General features: G+C 38.6%; 1 protein-coding gene across 2 annotated transcripts in view; it reads right to left on the reverse strand.

The window, feature by feature from the left end:
• Nucleotides 1–1651: 1651 nt before the first annotated feature.
• Nucleotides 1652–19975, reverse strand: part of LOC139470935 (glycoprotein 3-alpha-L-fucosyltransferase A-like) — a 37444-nt gene continuing 19120 nt past the window's right edge. The window contains exons 2-3 of one of the 2 annotated variants that reach the window (XM_071253256.1): nt 5270–5334; nt 1652–3104 (exon numbers count right to left, since the gene is read on the reverse strand). In XM_071253256.1, the coding sequence (XP_071109357.1) occupies nt 1830–3104; nt 5270–5314 (1320 nt within the window). In that variant the 5' untranslated portion in view covers nt 5315–5334 and the 3' untranslated portion in view covers nt 1652–1829. The remainder of the gene's footprint in view (nt 3105–5269; nt 5335–19975) is intronic. The other variant, XM_071253257.1, reaches the window with a different exon arrangement.

Raw genomic sequence — 19975 nt, forward strand, 5'->3', positions numbered from 1 at the left:
TATTTCACTGTTCGCAGGTTACTGTGATGACACAGAGGACTGTCTTAAGGCTTTAACTTTAAAGCGGCCTCGGTGCGACCACACTGTCGTAAATATTTGTATATTATCATATGGTATTGTAGTTACCCCGAATGACTCCCCAACATACTTCGCTCATGGCACTTAAATATTATTTATTCAACATACAAATCAAATCCATTACAAGGTTAAGGCATCTGAACAGATTCTCATAAACCACAAAGCCCATAGGACGCGTGACTCAAATCAGTTCATGGCGTACACATAAAATAAATAGGGCTTATTGACTACACAAAAAGCAGGCGGTAATAGAATAGTATCAGTATTGCCTAACAAGAGTTTATTTTAATTACAGTTTTAGATGATGGTCAAAACCTGCGCCAGTTGGTAACAAAACATTTATCAAGAGAACAAGGACCATGGCGGACGTACCTGCCGACTTCATCTATGATTTCGTAGTTTACTGTTCGTGTGAATGTGCCCGCCAAGGAGCAGCCGTCATGGCCGAGGAACGAGAAATACTGGACTAGCGACTTTCGAATTTTAGGATTTCCTAGTTTAAGTTTAATTTGTGAAAAAATATAAAAAGTATAATGAAATATATGCACTCTAATACTATCTTAAAGTCCAGCACCAAGTCATCGCAGATATATTTGTATTCTTCATAACTTTATAACTATTCTTCTTTTTTATAGGAGATGGAATAGTCAATTCAGAAAACAAGCACGACTGTAGACTGTAAGTTTATATTTCTTCTCAACATGCTAATTTATCAGTTGCATGTACATGATATATTACATATATTTTGTAACCACTAAAATTGCAACCCACTAAAAGCTTGACAATAAATCACGGCCATATGCGCTTGGGTTAACCATAGCAATTCTCGGACAGTCTTACGAGAAACACATAAATACCAAATAATAAATTAATCATTTTGGCCGTAACACTCTGGCCTCCTAAATGGGATGAGTGAATCATGCCAATTACGAATATGAACACAACAGGCCAAATAATGATTCATGGAGAAATACAATCATTCATATGAAAATGTCCATTCAATCAATAATGTGTCTCACCCGAAAACACTTTGGCCTTTCTTGTAGCAACAGTAAATACTCCCCAGAAGATATCGGCAAGATACTGTACTCGACGCCACTTTCGTCTCGCAATATTGTGATCCTTGTGAAACGTCCCCGGGGGTAAGACTTCTCCAGCTGTATGAAATAATAGATGACTTGGTGTAAGAGGTGTCAGGTCCTTTGGATCAGACGATAACTCTGTAATCGGTCTGCCATTCAATATAGCCTCAACTTCACAAAATATAGTTTGCAATTCTTCATCATCCAAATGGACTACTTGAGTATGTAGTAAGGAACATAGTCTGTCTTACAGACCCTGATACAAATATATATCAAATACAGCCCATGCAAGTCTATAATGTTTGGCAAGTCTAGATAACTGCAGTATCAGGAAATGAAGAGAGTCACCGGGCTCCCTTTTATATATTTATATATATATATTAAGATAACTGAACAACTGTTTTTTTCTGTACTATATGTTCTTTTCAGAGACTAGATGTTAGTCTATAAGGAACAGAGTACCTTTCTCACAGACCGTATCAAACGTTCCGACTCACCTCCATGTTGAGATCCCAGGGGTGGACTGAATTTCTAACTTAAATGTAGGCGACATACTTCCAAAATAAAACATACCACGTCCGTGCAGTTATCATCCCCTTTAGTAACCACTAAAATTGCAACCCGCCAAAAACTTGTGAATAAATCACCGCCATAATGAAATGTGTTTGGTCAAACATCCGTAGGTGGGTAACAGGTGTCTTGTTTCAACCATTTACCACTATCATTATACTCTTGATGATATGAATTCAAATTATGAAGTTTCACACAAATGTCACAAAATGCAGATTCATACGTTTCACCGTTATCATGTCTATATCTGGATTTGTTTTCCAGTATCCCAGCATAGGCTGTGACGTTTTTATCCAGATATATAAGATATTTTGCCAGTTCTTTTGGACTTGAAAAGTCCGCTGCATTAATGAACGTTCCTTTTGGTATCATGGCATCATAATCAGCACCTCCCCGAACAACAGGAACAATGTTGTGAGAATAGGTTTTATACAACTTCTCTGTGACGTAGTCAATGCAAAATGAATTTTCAAAGGATAAATAAAACCTATATTTGTTGTACAGAACATCGCAATTCTGTCCGCTACATTTCAATGGACCACATCTGCCATACATGTCCACTGGTATATGCTTCCCAAGTTCTTTCACATATTGTTGCCGTTTGGAGGGTGTGTTGCAGTTACTAACAAACCACAGGACTGACTTTGTTTTATTCTGAGCAATTTCAGTAAAGTTAGCTCTTTGTGTCGGTTGCTGCTGATCTAAAAGGATATTGTAAGGCAAGATTACATCCGAGTCAAGACGATACGTCATGGTCCAGTTAAACACATGGCGCCATTGCTCTGATTGGTATAACCGACTTCGGTAATAGTTTGGACACTCTAATCCGAATAAGGTCCATACTTGGTTGGTTTGTTTAGCTGGAGGCGTCCTGTACTGGAGATCAACTGCGTCGATGATGACAACATCTGCTTTATCAATGTGCTTTGGATGAAAGGAACATTCACAGTGTTTCTGTGGACATTTTTGTAAACCTTGTGGACAAAATTTCTGAAACTCTTTGAACCATCCGGGAGGATTATAAAACAGGATGAGCTTCGACTTGGTGCCTGTGACCGGATCGTATCCATGGTTGAAATTCACGCTGTAAGACGTCTTCTGTCTGTACTTTTCCGAAGAATGAAGTGAGATTGGTTTATAGAAATATGGATAAGTACGATTTGAACTATTAAAAGTCATTTTGTAGCCAATTGACGATACTGTCACATTTTTATTAATAGTTCCTCCTTCGTTGTGGGATACGTTGTCTCTCTGAAGCACCACCCATACTCCAGTCAGCTTAAATAAGGACAGCATTACGGTTCCACAAAGTACTGTGGCAATTAGCAAAGCCAGGCATTGCTTTAATTTCTGTTGTGACGTCAGAGTCTGAAACTGAATAAAATGAAATCTATGTGTATATGTGACCAAACTGACAGGATTACAAGGAAAGCAAACAAGCACAAGAAATATAAAGAGATGGTTAGTATACAGACACATGTAGAGATATAGTTTGTATACAGACACATGCAGAGGGACGGTTGGTGTACAGACACATATAGAGAAATGGTTCATATACACACATGTACAGAGAGATGGTTCATATACACACATATACAAAGAGATGGTTGACATACAGACACATACAAAGAGAATGTTGATATACAGACATACGGTGAGATTGTTGATGTACAGAGAGATGGTTGGTGTACACACATATACTTGTGTTGTCTATTTTGATGTATAACATTTCAAGACTGTAATGAAGATACAATGCCATGTATGGTGTATCATCTTGTAAGATTGTGGGTCAGGCCCCTTCCAAACAAAAAACTGTATCATAAATACCCTTAAAAAAGAAAAGCACTGGTAGATCTTTGGTAAATTTATTGTACCTAATAAAGTCGATATATTTAATTTAATATCATAGATACAAATATGGAATTTTGGAGCTCGATATTCAGATGTTGTTGCTGTATAAAGGCATTGAAAACTGTTCATTGTAAGATTGTGTATCAGGTATCACGTGTACCATATGTTCCTGGTGCATCCCCTTGTAAGATTGTGTATCAGGTATTACGTGTACCATATCTTCCTGGTGCATCCCCTTGTAAGATTGTGTATCAGGTATCACGTGTACCATATTTTCCTGGTGTATCCCCTTGTAAGATTGTGTTTCAGGTATAACGGGTACCATATCTTCCTGGTGCATCCCCTTGTAAACTTGTGTATCAGATAACACGTGTACCATATCTTTCTGGTGCATCCCCTTGTAAGATTGTGTATCAGATAAAACGTGTACCATATCTTCCTGGTGCACCCACCTGTAATATTGTGTATCAGGTATCACGTGTACCATATCTTCCTGGTGCATCCCCTTCTAAGATTCTGTATCAGGTAACAGGTGTACCATATCTTCCTGATGCATGCCCTTGTAAGCTTGTGTATCAGGTTTCAAGTGTACCATATCTTCCTGGTTTATGCCCTTGTAAGATTGTGTATCAGGTATCACGTGTACCATATCTTCTTGGTGTATGCCCTTGTAAGATTCTGTATCAGGTATTTACCTGTACCATATCTTCTTGGTATATGCCCTTGTAAGATTGTGTATCAAGTATCACGTGTACCATATCTTCCTGGTGCATTCCCTTGTAAGATTGTGTATCAGGTATTACGTGTACCATATCTTCCTGGTGCATCCCCTTGTAATATTGTGTATCAGGTATCACGTGTACCATATGTTCCTGGTGCATCCCGTTGTAAGATTCTGTATCAAGTATCATGTGTACCATATCTTCCTGGTGCATCCCCTTGTAAGATTGTGTATCACGTATCAAGTGTACCATATCTTCCTGGTGTATGCCCTTGTAAGATTGTGTATCAGGTATCACGTGTACCATATATTCCTGGTGTATGCCCTTGTAATATTGTGTATCAGATATCATGTGTACCATATATTCCTGGTGTATCCCCTTGTTAGATTGTGTGTCAGGTATCACGTGTACCATATCTTCCTGGTGTATCTCCTTATATGATTGTGTTTCAGGTATCATGTGTACCATGTCTTCCTGGTGTATCTCCTTATATGATTGTGTTTCAGGTATCACGTGTACCATATCTTCCTGGTGCATTCCCTTGTAAGATTGTGTATCAGGTATCACGTGTACCATATGTTCCTGGTGCATCCCCTTGTAAGATTGTGTATCAGGTATCACGTGTACCATATCTTCCTGGTGCATTCCCTTGTAAGATTGTGTATCAGGTATCACGTGTACCATATCTTCCTCGTGCATCCCCTTGTAAGATTGTGTATGAGGTCACAGGTGTATTAAGCCGCATCTGATGCATAACGTGATTAGATCGCGTGTTGGGAGCCTAGTTTGAATGTACTGTATGCCGTGACGTCTTGTGAAATAGTGTAAAAGGTATCCAGCCCTGGTGTACATTCTCCTATCTGGTTTAACAGATACCTACATACAGCCAGTGTACCCTTCTTTCATTGTGTAGTCCCGCGTAACATTATGTTTCGGGATCAATGTGCAGTCAAAGATTGTGCTTACGGTTGATCGATCCGAAGCCTTTTGGGTTGGGTGCCTGCTGTTCATATTGGGGCTTTGTCTACAACCTGAAAGAGTAAAAATGTCGTTAAAGGGGCATCTGTGGTAGGAACTACCGCACTCTGAGTGGGCGGAGCTTTTGCGAGTGATCTGACAGGTCAACATGACGTCATGCTAACACACAAATTTAATTGGTTAATGCGTAAACGGGTGACGTCATGTAAATACCCACCCACATGTTTTCATTGCCCAGTAGCAATGTGTTTTGGCAAAGTCGCACTTGTCCGAAAGCTCCTCGTACCGAAGTCACCTTAAGCCTCAACTAACCAGAGGGCGGGCGGACGAAATGACATAAATTACTTATTAAAAAATGTCTTTCAATATTTGTGCACGTTATTTTATGACATTTTAAAATTAAAGTTTAAACACTTAGAATCTAGTCTATGAATTAATACATGTATACAAGTTGGCCTGGTTCATTTATGACGGTGCAGGGTAGATGTGGAAGTAAAATTTTATATTATTTCACGTCGGAATGGATATAAAATACGGACAGCCTCACATACTTCGAAATGCTGGTCCGATAAATATTTGTTCACATTGATTCTGTCATGTGCGTGAACAGGGATTTCAACATTATTTTCATCAAGCTTATTCAGGTCGATGGCTTCACAGACCATCCTCTCTTGTAAACTAATTCGGCATCAACACATGTTTTGTCTCGAAGCAACAATGTTTTTTCTCAGAGGAATATTTTCTCAATCAATGACGAGCATCTGTCATATTGCTAATGCCTCGACAATCTTCCTGGTCAGTCGATTTCAACAATGTAATACACACAGCCTCATTCACGTCATCACAAGATTCCTTCAAAATACCCACGTGATCAGGGTTACGACCTTGGGATGAATTGATAAATACATTTGCATTTTAGAAAAGAAATGTGTGGACAAAACGGGAAAGGGATCCCAGATTGTATTTTAAAACTTGTGCGCGAAGTGTATCCATATTCCCCGAACACAAAATACATGGGACAAGTGTGGATCTAATGATCAAACTCAGCTTTGTGTGTGAAAATTCTGTGAAAGAAAAGGAAATCCATAATTAAAGTAGTTTTGGAATATGTGTATTGGAGTTTTTGTTTATCGTAAGTACAATATTATCTAGGCTAGATACGCATAATGTAGGTCAAAACATCTAGCAGTTGCTTATGTGCATTGTTATGTTGATACATATTCATATATTGTAGTCAAACTGAGAAACTCTGGACCCTTCCTAAAAACTAGTTGAAAAATCTGTGTAATAATTCATTTTTTTAAAATATAATCTGATTATTGTGTGGTATAGAGATCTAACTGTCTTACAGCAAGCAGCAGTTGGCTGTACTCGAGACCAGAGTCAAAGTGATGACGAGTTGCCTGCTTCAAAACATCCTGGGACAACCCCACCCAGAAACGGCTTCGAAGCAAGGTCATGGCAGCATTTGTTGAGAGCATTCCTGAGACTTCGATCTTTGATATCGAATCACGAAATCTACAACTCCAAGCTGAAGCAGATATATATCGTGAGCCTCAGCAGGGAAGCCACTGAGAAGATCTGCAGCAGAACCTTTGGCTGCTCTCCGCATGGCATTGAATATGGCGGTGTCAGAGTGAACATTTTCACGTCGACATCCCAATATTTCAAGGCACTACTTACTGTACTTCACATCACCCTTTGCCCTTAACCGATTTAACAATGATGATGTGTATAATAAACAAGTATGACAAACCTCCTAAAAGGCAACAAGGATCCTATAAGTTGGGAACCAACAACAATACTATGAACCGAGGGCAATATGGAAGGCGATCACAAAATTCAAAAACTCCTAAGTATTAGGAAACCAAGTGCAGGGCTCCTACAAAAGCAAGGATACAAGATGGACTATGGTGTGATATGATAAGACTTACAGCGGAGGGGAACTAACCACTACCTCAGGTAAGCAGCAAAGTTTAATAGCAATGCAAGTAGCCGGACACAACAGTCAGGACATGGTCACCTGAAGAACGACTAATGCATGTACTGAGGTCAGGTAAAATGAAACACTAGCCAGATGATTCCAACGGAAATGAAATCCTCCAGGAAGCAAGGGCTGCGGGTGAGACTAACCTGACATCAACTGTGGCGTCATCCCAGATACAAATAGTAACAGTAAGAACTACAGACCAGACAACTTTAAGAAATAAGTCAAGATGCAGCAACAACTGAGTAAGTAAATGTAACAGTAGGTACTGACTAGACTCCACTGTCACATATGTAACTTACATGTACATATTGGTGGAAACAATACAAATATCTCACATCACAGATACACTGTTACTTGAGATAATAAATATGCAGTTGAGGGAGATACTGAGGACATCAAAACATCAGCATGTCACTAGTGGTATTCATATAATGCAAACAAACAATCTGCTATGACTGGTGTCGTGATGAAGCTCAAATGGGATATGGTATATGATAAAATGAAGAAACAACACAAGACAAGACAAAATACTTAGGGTAAACGTGTTAGTGGTTTGCTGAAGAGAGATACGTTCACACGAAAGGAAGACAGAAGGAACAGCATTGAAAAAGAAGTACTGAGGATATAGTCTGACACAGGTAAAGTAAGAAGGGTGTAAGTGGAAATATCGAAAGTACTGACTGAAAAAGATATCAAGTAAAATATAAACTTTGGATTTTGAAATTGAACTGTTTAAGTTAAATGTTAGATAATTGGAAATATAAATTTGGTATCAAAGTCAAAGCATTACCAGATACACTTGATATTACCCTGAAAGTTTGATGTGGTGAACTTTTGAATAGAAATGAACTCAAATTAATTTTTCGGAATAAATTTGCTGTCAGTGTGATGAATATGAATCTATACTATACTCAACAACAAAAGTTCCTGTGACACCAATATTTTAGTGTATATTCTTCAAACAAGTAAAGTTTGGTTTTCAATGTCGTAGTACATGTATAGAATCAAGCAATAAAAAAGCCACTGCTACAGAAAAGCATGCATTCCATGTAATAGTTGACGTTTCGAATATAACACTCGAACAGAGTTGTAGCGATATGTACTCGAATAAAAAATAGTATATTTTTAAAAAAAAAAATTCATTTAATCACGCCCTGATATATTTCGTTGTAAAAAGTCAGTCTTATTCTTATTTTCAATCTTAATTTCCAACTCTGAAAGATTTCCTTCGCTCACATCGTGCCCTAAGTTTCCCATCTAAACCCTAAATCCGACCATACACGTTCTTCTTAAATTATATCCGGTTCACATCACATATTATTCACCGAACATATGATAAATGAATGTAAGTATGTTGTAAAAGCTAGGTTGAAATGAAACATCCCCTTTTAACTCTGTTGTGTATCATATTCCCTGTTTGATGTTTAATGACACACTCAGTAATATTCAAAATAATAGTATAATTATATTACTGTAATACCCTCCTGCATATATAGTGTGAACATCATCGCCTATTGTACAATGTCATGAGTGTATACTCCTAGATATTTTCCTCCTGTGTTTCTGAGTATGAGAAGAATAATTAAAATAATCTTGAAAAATAGCATAACACAAACATCCTAGGATTACACTTATATCCCCACCAATGAGTGGCATAACATCTTTTAACATATATAAAGTAGAGAATAATTTTATTTTCATTTGGTTTTTGCTATTTCATAGGAAAACACTGTGTTCAGAAGTGGCCAAGATAGCTATTTAACAGAAACTTTACTCTATTATTAAGCATGCCACCACCTCACGAAAGTTATGATATGATAGACAATCAAATAATACATTTGGGAGTGATATGGTTAGAAATTAAACATGACAATGGGTAGTAATTACAGATAATAAGCAACACGGCCATTTTTTATAGGGATTGCATTGTTTCATTAGTGATCTGTATAAAAAGAAGAAATTGTATTCTGCTTTAGTTCCGCATTACCACTTTTATGCGAACTACATTTAGCTACAAATGACGGATATCGAGTCAGTAGCACTGCCATTGGCGCACTTTACAGAACGGAGTAAAAATGAAAAACACAAGAAGTGCAGATGATTTTGCTCTTTTTAAATGTTGTCAATTAAACACATAGTTGCATGTGACAGATATAATTCTCTATAGTGTTTATCCTAGTTCTGGTTCAAAACGACCGATATCTTTCAACGGCATGGGAAAGTTAAAGCCCTTGACGTGAAGTTTAGATCCATGTGCCGTGAAACAATGCACTTGTTCTCGCACATGCTCTGACCCAACAGGGTACAGGTGAGCCAGGACACAATACAGAAAACATTTCTCGTCCTCTGTGTTTTTAATATTCAACAGAGAACGTTTCCATTGCAGCTGACTGGGAAGATGAATGTAGGAAGAGCCGCGAAAAGGTTGAAATTTCACAACGGATAATTTCACACTGATGACCTCTTCAAAGTTTAAATTGGAACTATCCCCTTCAAAATTGTCTAAATCTCTCAAGATTTTATTCATGTATGATAAGAATTGCGTGTCTAAATCGTCGGCTACAGTAGCCGGTTCCATTCTAGTTCTGAAATAAGGCGTGATATAAGTTTTCTCGCCTGTTGGTCCAGTCTTACTCAGTTTATTTGACGCATTAGCCCCATTTGATGGCACGTTTTTGCGCCAATTCAAATTCTAAATGTTGAATAACATTGGGTTGAATTTTCAATAAATAGAAATATGGATCGTGGCCTTCCCTACCATGAGGAATGAAATCATATTCCCTAGCCCGGCCTCCTAATGCTTGTCGAGAATATCACCCCCTCCTTGGGTCTCGGGCGCTGGGCTGCCGAGTCTGCCCCCCGAGCAGTTTGAGAAGACAGATGGTTTCGTTTTAAGTGCGACGTGAGAACTTTCGTGGAAGGAAACGATTTGGAACACGTTCTACAATTAAACGTTTTATTGGTTGAAGCAGAGCTAGTACTCGCAGATTGATTACTGTTTGAACCACGATGATTGTGAGAAACATGACTTCTATAGGTGGGATAGTACGGAAGAAAGGTATGACGAAATTGACACGTCAAATTATCTCTGTCATGCAAATGGTACGTTTTCGCATGCGAATCTAAATTGTCTTTACGATTGTAACTTTTGGAACAGGTGTTACATGTAACTGCTTGAGACGAAGGCCCGCAATTTCTCTGATGCCTAACTAAAGCTCGTTTGGAGCAGTATACATTTTGACAAAACACACAGGTATAAACAGGGGTGGTAAAAGGGGACGACATGAAGAAGTGCAATAACAACCAAATAAGAAACCTACAAAAAAGTCTAGTTGCTGAAACAGACAAACGTAAATATCAAGGACAAGAAAACGAGTGAGCACGTATATTACAAAACGTCGTGAACAGTAGACAGTGTTTCACGATTTACATAATTTTCTTTGTTTGCAATTTCATATTACTAATACCATGACAGCGTTTCTTAAATTTGAGAGAAACTAAGATAAATAGACGTGATTTACTGTATCGTTTACGTCTGATTGTAAACTGAGAGGTTTGTTTTTCCTGTCTATTTTCATAGGTCTTATCAGTAGCAGCGCCCACATGCGCATGTGTCACGAGCCGGGATCATTTCGCTTAAAGCTGAACTTCTTGTGAAAAACTATAGGTTCGCGCACTCCTTTTAACCCTTGAAACGTTTGATGCGTGTCATTTAAATGCATTATAATATTGTTGGATGAAAAGGGTTAACCTCACGATCATTTGCTACCAACGAGACAAGTCTGCATGGTTGACTGGTCAACAATTCAGTCTAGAGAGAACTTTAGAATTCCTGATAAACTATTCAAAGTGACATTCCACTTCGCTTAGCCACTCAACATGAGTGAGTGAGTGAGTATGGTTTTACGCCGCTTTTAGCAATATTCCAGCAATATCAGCGAGAATATGTTCCTATACTTAAAACTCATGTTTTTGTTTCGCAAATACATTAAATGTATTCATTCAAGTAACACGACACAAAATTTAACTCATTTTAACTTAATTCAACTATTTTATAGCGATATTGAAATATTTTGCCCATGCATGGGCGAGAATATGTTCCTTTACTCAAAACTCATGTTTTTGTTTCGCAAATACATTAAATTATTTATTCAAGTAACACGACACAAAATGTAACTCATTTTAACTGAATTCAACTATTTTATAGCGATATTGAAATATTTCGCCCATGCATGGGCGATAATATGTTCCTTTACTCAAAACTCATGTTTTTGTTTCGCAAATACATTAAAACATGTTTTACATATTGTAGCGATCTTTAATGAACCCGGCCTTACCTCTCAAAACGTTTTGACAGTTTATCATACGAATTCATGTGCGCGTACTCCAATTCATTTTCAGTTTCTATTTCATTTCCCATTTTATGTCCCGTTGATTCATCACACTGGGCAATTACGTGACACTAGGTATGCAATATACAGGTACGCGTGCGCGTTTTTTAATGGATAAAAAAACTATTTGTCTTTTATTGCATAACGTTTGGCTGAATATCTTACATTCTAACGAAATCTCGAAATAATTATTTGATTAAATGCGGTGTCGAACTGACCAGTGGGAATTATGTTTCAATGCGATTGAGGAAAACGTGAGTGAATATTGTGACACTAAAGCAACTTTTAACTGCATTGTCACTTTTGGTATAAAAATGGTAATAGTTAAGAAAAACGCAACAGCCTTCTTATGATAATTCTCATATTCTCATTAGTACGTTGTGTCTTATTATAGTGTTGGCCTTATTTACAGGTGATTCTACAAGGTCTCCTCCCATTAGTAAGACAGCCCAGTTGTGAGACACCTTAAAACAACAATGTCAAACCTGGTTGCACATGTTAATCAGGTAATTAACCCCTACCATGAAAATGGACTTGTCTTATTTTTCTTATAGACAAAAGAAATGACTCAAGATGCTTGATACCCTCTTTTACTTTATTTCATTCAACATTTTAATTCATCCATCCCTTAAATCCATTGTTTTAACATATTCGCCACTTAGAGTTCAGTTAAAGTTAATATCACAGTTCACATCGAGGTTGTCACACTGACACAACCTTAATCCATCTTCAGACGTTTGCCAACAGCATCCAAGAACTGGAGTGGTGTCTTGACACCCTGGGATAGCTGATTCTTCAGTCTGGAAAGTCAATTGTCAATCTCCTTGTACACACGCTTTCCTGCTGGTGGAGCTGCATCTAGGTCTAACTGAGATAGCTTGGTCTTCTCAGATTTCTCAATCTTTTTGATGATCTCGATGAACCTGTAGAGATATGGATGACGATGATTCAGTGATGCATTGAGGCAACCGTGGAAACCCTCATGGCAGCAACTTCAAAGTCGACCTGGAATGTCTCTGGGTTGAATGGTTGGTTCAGTAGTTGTTGGATGTGGACCTTCAACTGAGCAAAGAGGCGTTGGTATGTTGTAGTCCGACGATCAGGCATCAATGCGTAGACTAGGGGATAGGTAATGCATCCTTTCCGTGCATGCAGTATGTAACGCTGATTCCAAAGATCTGGGCAGGCGGAGAAAGTACCATCAATGTAGACAATGGAAGCTGACTGGAGGACTCTAAGCTGATCATCAGTTGCAAATACCAGCATCTTGTCTTCTTCACCGTCGGCAAAAAGCAGAAACCGCTCACCATCATGGGTCTCTCTCCAGGGTTCTGCAATGTCGACTTCAGCTCTGGTTTTAGGGAGTTTCGGGATGGTGGGACTGCGGAAGGAGGGAAATATAGCTGCAGCCTCCGGATCATGTCTCAAGACCTCGTCGTTGTAGAGGGCTGGCATAGGAGTGGTTGGTTCTTCTCTTGCTGTCTTCCTTAAGCTGCCAAGGAACTGGATTCTGCTGGTGTCTTCTGATGGGTGGTTGTGTACAGTGAAATTTCTAACAAAATTTCCAACTGTTGTACATTTGCCATGGTCTTAACGGTACATCGCCAATGAGTACCAGTTTGTCTTACTTTGTTCTTGTAGTGGAGATATCCCTGAAAGAGGACCTGGAGAGTACCTCTTTGACTGGTAATGAACTCAACCTGCTGCAAACCTGCCATGATTGTGCATGAAATGTTCACTTACTTACTTACTTACTTACTTTGGAGATTTAACGTGCGCTTTCCGACTGATTCGTATTTCGCACACGGGCCCGGCCAGGCCATTTAATGTGTTTCCGAAAGGGGCGAAGGTGGTCTGTGCAACCCAAGAGGGGGCTTTAGGAGTTGCTTATATATAATTTTGGAATTTTGAGATTTGGAATAGATGCCGATGGGGTTGGGGAGGAGAACTAAGGGAGCTGGGTATGGTGGATGTTTGTTTGTTTATGTGATTTTGATTTGGTAGGTTATTATGTTTTTAGATGCGTTTTATTAGTTCCGTTTTGATTAAGAATACGCCTAAGGCCTTGAAGTTTTCTAGTTTATTTTGTGGGTTTAGTATTGCTTCTAGAGTGAGAGCCTTGTTTAGATTGAGGGTGGTTTGTAATGCGGTTCGATGTGTGAGGTAGTGTGTGCAGTGGATGAGTGCGTGTTCTGGGGTTTCTGGTTGTTTGCAGTGTGGGCAGTTACCTGTAGTGTGTTTTTTATTTTTTTAGGTGGTTATTTAGGTTGGTGTGTCCTGTTTGGAGTTTAGTGATTACTGTCTATTTTTTTGATGGATGTAGAATTTTTGGTTTGGTTAGTGGTTTGCTGAACACTTTTATGATTTGGCTATTTGAGTTTAGATATAGGTTATGCCATTTTTTGGTGATTTTTTGCTTGTTTACACTTTTAATTTCTGATTTTGAGATGGGTAAGTGTAAGCTTATTTCTGGGATTTTGAGTGATAGTTTAGCTGCTTTATCGGCGTTTTCATTACCGTATATTCCTACGTGGGCGGGTATCCACAAGAAGGTTATTTGTTTGCCTGCCTTAGTTAGGTCGTTGGAGCTTTTAAGTATTTGATTTATTAATTAGGTCGGTTTTGGGTATTTTTGTTTTGGAGGGCTTGCAGTCCACTTAGGAAGTCGGTAAGTATTAGGATTTTTTTGGTGGTTTTTGGATTCTTGATTGTTGAGGGCTGAGGCCATGCCCATTAGTTCTGCCGTGAATATTGATTGGTTATTTGGGAGTCGGAAGGATTGTGTGGTTTTAGTTGGTTGTGTGGTATGGACTCCGAAACCCGTGTGTTTGGAGGTCGGATCTGAGGATCCGTCCGTGTAAATGTGACACCAATTTGGCCAATTTTTGTGTATGTATGCTAGTGTGGTAGTTTTAGCTATGTTTGGGTCGGTTTGTTTATTTATTTGGCTAGCTAGTGTTGTGTCTCTTTTGGTTATTTTAAGTTTAGGGGTGAAGATATTTGATTGTTTGCAGTTTTGTTTAAGATTTTTAATTTGGTGTTCATATCTGAGTTTGTTATTCTTTGGGATATTGGGGTAAGTAAGGGGTGTTTACGAGCTAGAGCTTGGTTTTTAGGGCTGATGTTTTGGTTTATTAAGTTTTGGATGAGAGGGTTTGATTGGGATTTAAGCATAGCTGTTTCCTGCGTAGACTTAGTGGCATTTCTCCTGTTAAGGCCTGAAGTAAGGTGTAGGAGGTGCCATGTTGGGTGCGTGTAATGAGTTTGAGAGCCTGATATTGTATTGAGTCAAGTTTTTTAGATAGAGAGTTGTTTAGGGTGTTGTATATGGCGCAGCCGTAGTCTAGTTTTGATCTAATTAGGGATATGTAGAGAGATAGGAGAGTATCTTTGGAGGCTCCCCAGTTAGAGCCAGTTAGGCATCTTAGGGTGTTTAGGTCTTTACTGCATTTAGTTGTTAGGTTTTGGATGTGAGCATCCCAGGTGAGATGTTCATCGAAAATAAGTCCTAAGAATTTGGTTTGTTTTTGAAATTTGATTGTTTGATTGTTTAGCTGGAGGATTGGGGAGGCGGGTTTCATGTTTTTATGTTTGAATACTATTCCTGTTGTTTTTTTCTGAGTTAAGGGAGAAGCCCCATTTGTCAGCCCATTGTTGTATTTTATTAAGAGATTTTTGGAGTAGATTTTTGGCCATTTTCATGCTTTTAGTGCGGATCCAGATGGCTCCATCATCCGCGAATTTTGATGTGTTTACTTTTGGGGATAGGTCCTCGAATAGATCGTTTATCATTATATTGAAGAGGGTGGGGCTGAGGATACTGCCCTGTGGAGTGCCATTTTCTAGGGGACATTGGTACGATAGAGTTTGGTCTATACCCACGGTTATTTTACGATTGTTTAGGAAGTCCTGGATGTAGTTTATTATCTGACCTTTGAGTCCTATTTTTTTAAGTTTTTGTATTAGCCCATCGTGCCATACCATGTCGAAAGCTTTAGAGAAGTCTAAGAAGATGCCTGTGGTATATTGTTTATTTAGTTGTCCTGTCTTAATATCTTGTTCTAGTCGGGCGAGGTTATCTAAGGTTGAGCGGCCAGGAGTGAAACCGCTTTGATCTGGGTTTATGATGTTATTTTGGGTTAAGTAATGTTGTAATCTATTTTTAGCCATTGATTCCATTACTTTACATAAGTTCGAACTTAGGGATATGAAATGTTCACACTTACTTACTTATATTGGAGATTTAACGTGCGCTTTCCGACTGCAAGCGTATGTCGCACACGGGCCCGGCCAGGCCTTTTAATGTGTTTCCAAAAAGGGGAAAAGTGAGTTTGTGCAACCCAGGAGGGGGGCTTTAGGGGTTGCTTATATAGTAATTTTGAAATTTTGAGATTTGGAAAGAATGCCAAGAGTGGGTGGGGGACGAACTAAGGGAGCTGTGTGTGTTGGGTGGTTATCAAATAAGGTAGTTTTGGTTTTAATATTTTATTTGGGGTTTAAATGCGGCTAATTAGTCCTGTTTTTATTAGGTATATGCCTAAGGCTTTGAATTTTTCTAATTTATTTTGTGGATTTAGGATTGATTCTAGTGTAAGTCCGGTTTTAAGATTTAGGGTGGTCTGTAGTGTTGTTCGGTGTGTTTGGTAGTGTGTGCAGTGAATGAGTACGTGTTCTGGTGTTTCTTGTTGTTTGCAATGTAGGCAGTTTCCTGTTGTGTGTAATTTAGCTATTTTACGGTGATTATTTAGTTTGGTATGGCCTGTTTGTAGTTTGGTAATTATTCTGTCGATATTTTTGGATGGGTGTAGTATTTTGGGTTTATTTAGGTTTTTTTTGAGTACTTTCCTGATTTGGCTATTTGAGTTTTGGTATATATTTTGCCATTTTTTGTTAAGTGACACTTTTGATTTCTGATTTTGAGCTGGGTAAGTTTAAGCTTATTTCTGGGAGTTTAAGGGATAATTTTGCTGCTTTATCTGCCTTTTCATTTCCAAAGATTCCTACGTGGGCGGGGATCCAAATGAACTCTATTTGTTTACCTACCTTAGTTAAGTTGTTTGAGCTATTGAGTATTTGATTTATTAGTTTGGGGCGGTTTTTAGTGTTTTTATTTTTGAGGGCTTGTAGTCCACTGAGGGAGTCGGTTAGGATGAGGATTTTTTGGTGTTTTTTAGATTGCTGATTGTGTAGTGCTGAGGCCATGCCCATTAGTTCGGCCGTGAATATGGATTGGTTGTTTGGGAGTCGGTAAGATTGTGTGTCTTTGGTTGGTTGTGCGATTTGGTTGGTTGTGTGGTATGGACTCCGAAACCTGTGTGTTTTGAGATCGGATCTGAGGATCCGTCTGTGTATATGTGACACCAATTTGGCCAATTTTCATGTATGTATGCTAGTGTGGTGGTTTTAGCGATGTTAGGATCGGTCTGTTTATTTAGTGTATCGGCTAGTGTTGTGTCTATTTTTGGTATTTTAAGTTTTGGAGTGAAGATATTGGATGATTTATTGTTTTGTTTAAGATTATTTATTTTGTGTTCGTTTAGGTAATTGGTTATTCTTTGGGAAATTGGAGTAAGTAGTGGATGTTTCCGGGCTAGGGCTTGGTTTCTAGGGCTAATATTTTGTTTTATTAAGTTTTCGATTAGTGGGTTTGATTGGGACGCGGCCCAGAAGTTTAGGGTAAGTTGTTCCCTACGTAGCTTAAGTGGCATTTCTCCTGTTAAGGCCTGGAGTGAGGTGGAAGAGGTGCCATGTTGAGTTCGTGTGATTAGTTTTAGGGCCTGATACTGGATTGAGTCTAGTTTTTTAATGAGAGAGTTGTTTAAGGTGTCGTAAATGGCACTGCCATAGTCTAGTTTGGATCTAATTAGTGATATATAGAGTGAGAGGAGGGTGTTTTTAGAGGCCCCCCAGTTGGAGTCGGTTAGGCATCTTAACGTGTTTAGGTCTTTGCTGCATCTGGTTACAAGGTTTTTAATGTGAGCATCCCAGGTGAGATGTTCATCGAAGATTAATCCTAAGAATTTGGTTTGTTTTTGGAATTTGATTGGTTTGTTGTTTAGTTGGAGGTTTAGGGTGGCGGGTTGCATATTTTGGTGTTTAAATACTATTCCTGTGTTTTTTTTCTGAGTTTAGGGAGAAGCCCCATTTGTCAGCCCATTTTTGTATTTTATTTAGAGATTTTTGTAGTAAGTTTTGGGCCATTTTAATGCTTTTAGTGCGGATCCAGAGGGCTCCATCATCCGCGAATTTTGATGTGTTTACTTTGGGGGATAGTCCCTCGAATAGATCGTTAATCATAATATTGAAGAGTGTTGGGCTTAGGATGCTGCCCTGGGGAGTGCTATTTTCTAGGGGACATTGGTCCGATAGCGTTTGGTCTATGCCCACGGTGATTTTGCGGTTTGTTAGGAAACTTTGGATGTAGTTAATTATTTGACCTTTAAGTCCTATTTTTTGTAGTTTTTGTATTAGCCCGTTATGCCAAACCATGTCGAATGCTTTGGAGAAGTCTAGAAAGATGCCTGTAGTATATTGTTTGTTAAGTTGGCCTGTTTTAATGTCCTGCTCTAGTCGGGCGAGGTTATCTAAGGTTGAGCGTCCAGGAGTGAAACCGCTTTGGTCTGGATTTATTATGTTGTTTTGTTCTAAGTAGTGTTTTAACCTGTTTTGGGCCATTGATTCCATTACTTTGCATAAGTTAGAAGTTAGGGAGATTGGTCTGTATGAATTAGCCTGGTCAGCTGGTTTATTGGGTTTGGGGATTGGTATGACCAGGGCTTGTTTCCAAGGTGATGGGGCCTGTCCGTTTAGATATATGAGGTTATAGAGTTTCAGAAGAGTTTGGAGTAGTTTGGGTGGTACATGTTTAATTATCTGGTATGAAGTAAGGTCTAAGCCAAGCTAAACTATTCGTCTTTTATCGCATAACGTTTGGCTGAATATCTTACATTCTAACGAAATCTCGAAATAATTATTTAATTACATGCGGTGTCGAACTGACCAGTGGGAATTATGTTTCAATGCGATTGAGGAAAACGTGAGTGAATATTGTGACACTAAAGCAACTTTTAACTGCATTGTCACTTTTGGTATAAAAATGGTAATAGTTAAGAAAAACGCAACAGCCTTCTTATGATAATTCTCATATTCTCATTAGTACGTTGTGTCTAATTATAGTGTCAGCCTTATTTACAGGTGATTCTACAATACTTGCTGTCGGTCAATTACAATCTGCCACACCACGCATGAATAAACAGTTATGCAGGTGTTGCTGTGGGCAAATACCTAGCCTGTACATGTATATTTTTTGTGGATACATCTATTACATATTTACATTGATATGTGGATATGTTACAGGAAACAAGTATAATCAGTGATTAAGTCTAATGACTAAAAATTTCATTGATTATGTCTAATAACTGATTTACTCGGTGGTTATGTCTAATTACTGAAATATTCAGTAATTAGACATAATCACTGAAATGAACCAAGGGATTTTATACTTGTTTACTGAAAGCATATTCCTGCCTTGTTTTTATAATGTGTGCTAGTTTGGAAATTAGATTAGCTATCAAAGTAAATACAACCTCCTGTAACCAGATACCTTACACATAAATCACAGAAATAAGCTTAAACAGTTCAATCTTTTATTTCATAAAATGGTGTGACGTGAATGGTATGACATGAATGGTATGACAAATAGCAGTCAGATGGACACTCTGTTTGTTTGCACATGAAAGACCTGAATGACATCTAGAATTACATTGCATCTTGGCCTTAAAACATTTGGAGCGATTGGTCTGACACCGTTTAGTTCCAACACAATTACACCTTCCAAAGCCTTGACCATCACAGACTGAGTCAAGTTGAACCGCTTGACGCAAAGAGAGTGTTCGATCGGTATTGAAATCGTCAGTATTATACAGTTTGGTGACACATACATCAAACTGGTTACGGGAATATTTCCCATTTAGCACACCACCCTTGTCTGCAATTGTGAACATGTCATTGTCACTACACTCAATAACTACACCAATTATGTTACGTGGATCACCTCTTCCTCTGTCGACATGGGGGATAGGAACAGTTACATTGTCTCCAACACTTACAGGCCCCAAAACACGTTTGCTGCGTTTCACCATGCGCTGGGCTTGTTCTTCTTGTGCTTCTCTGTCTCTTTTTCTGTTCTGCATGATGCTGTTAAGTTGTGCTGCTACTTGATCTTCCTGGGAGGCAGGCGGTGTTTGAGTAGATACTTCTGACGCGTCACTGGATGATGGAGTGGGCTCTTCTAATGACTTGTCAGCTTGGAAA

Source organism: Haliotis cracherodii, unplaced genomic scaffold, assembly GCF_022045235.1.
Source record: "Haliotis cracherodii isolate W230 unplaced genomic scaffold, xgHalCrac1.p SCAF_21, whole genome shotgun sequence".
NCBI lineage: Eukaryota > Metazoa > Mollusca > Gastropoda > Lepetellida > Haliotidae > Haliotis > Haliotis cracherodii.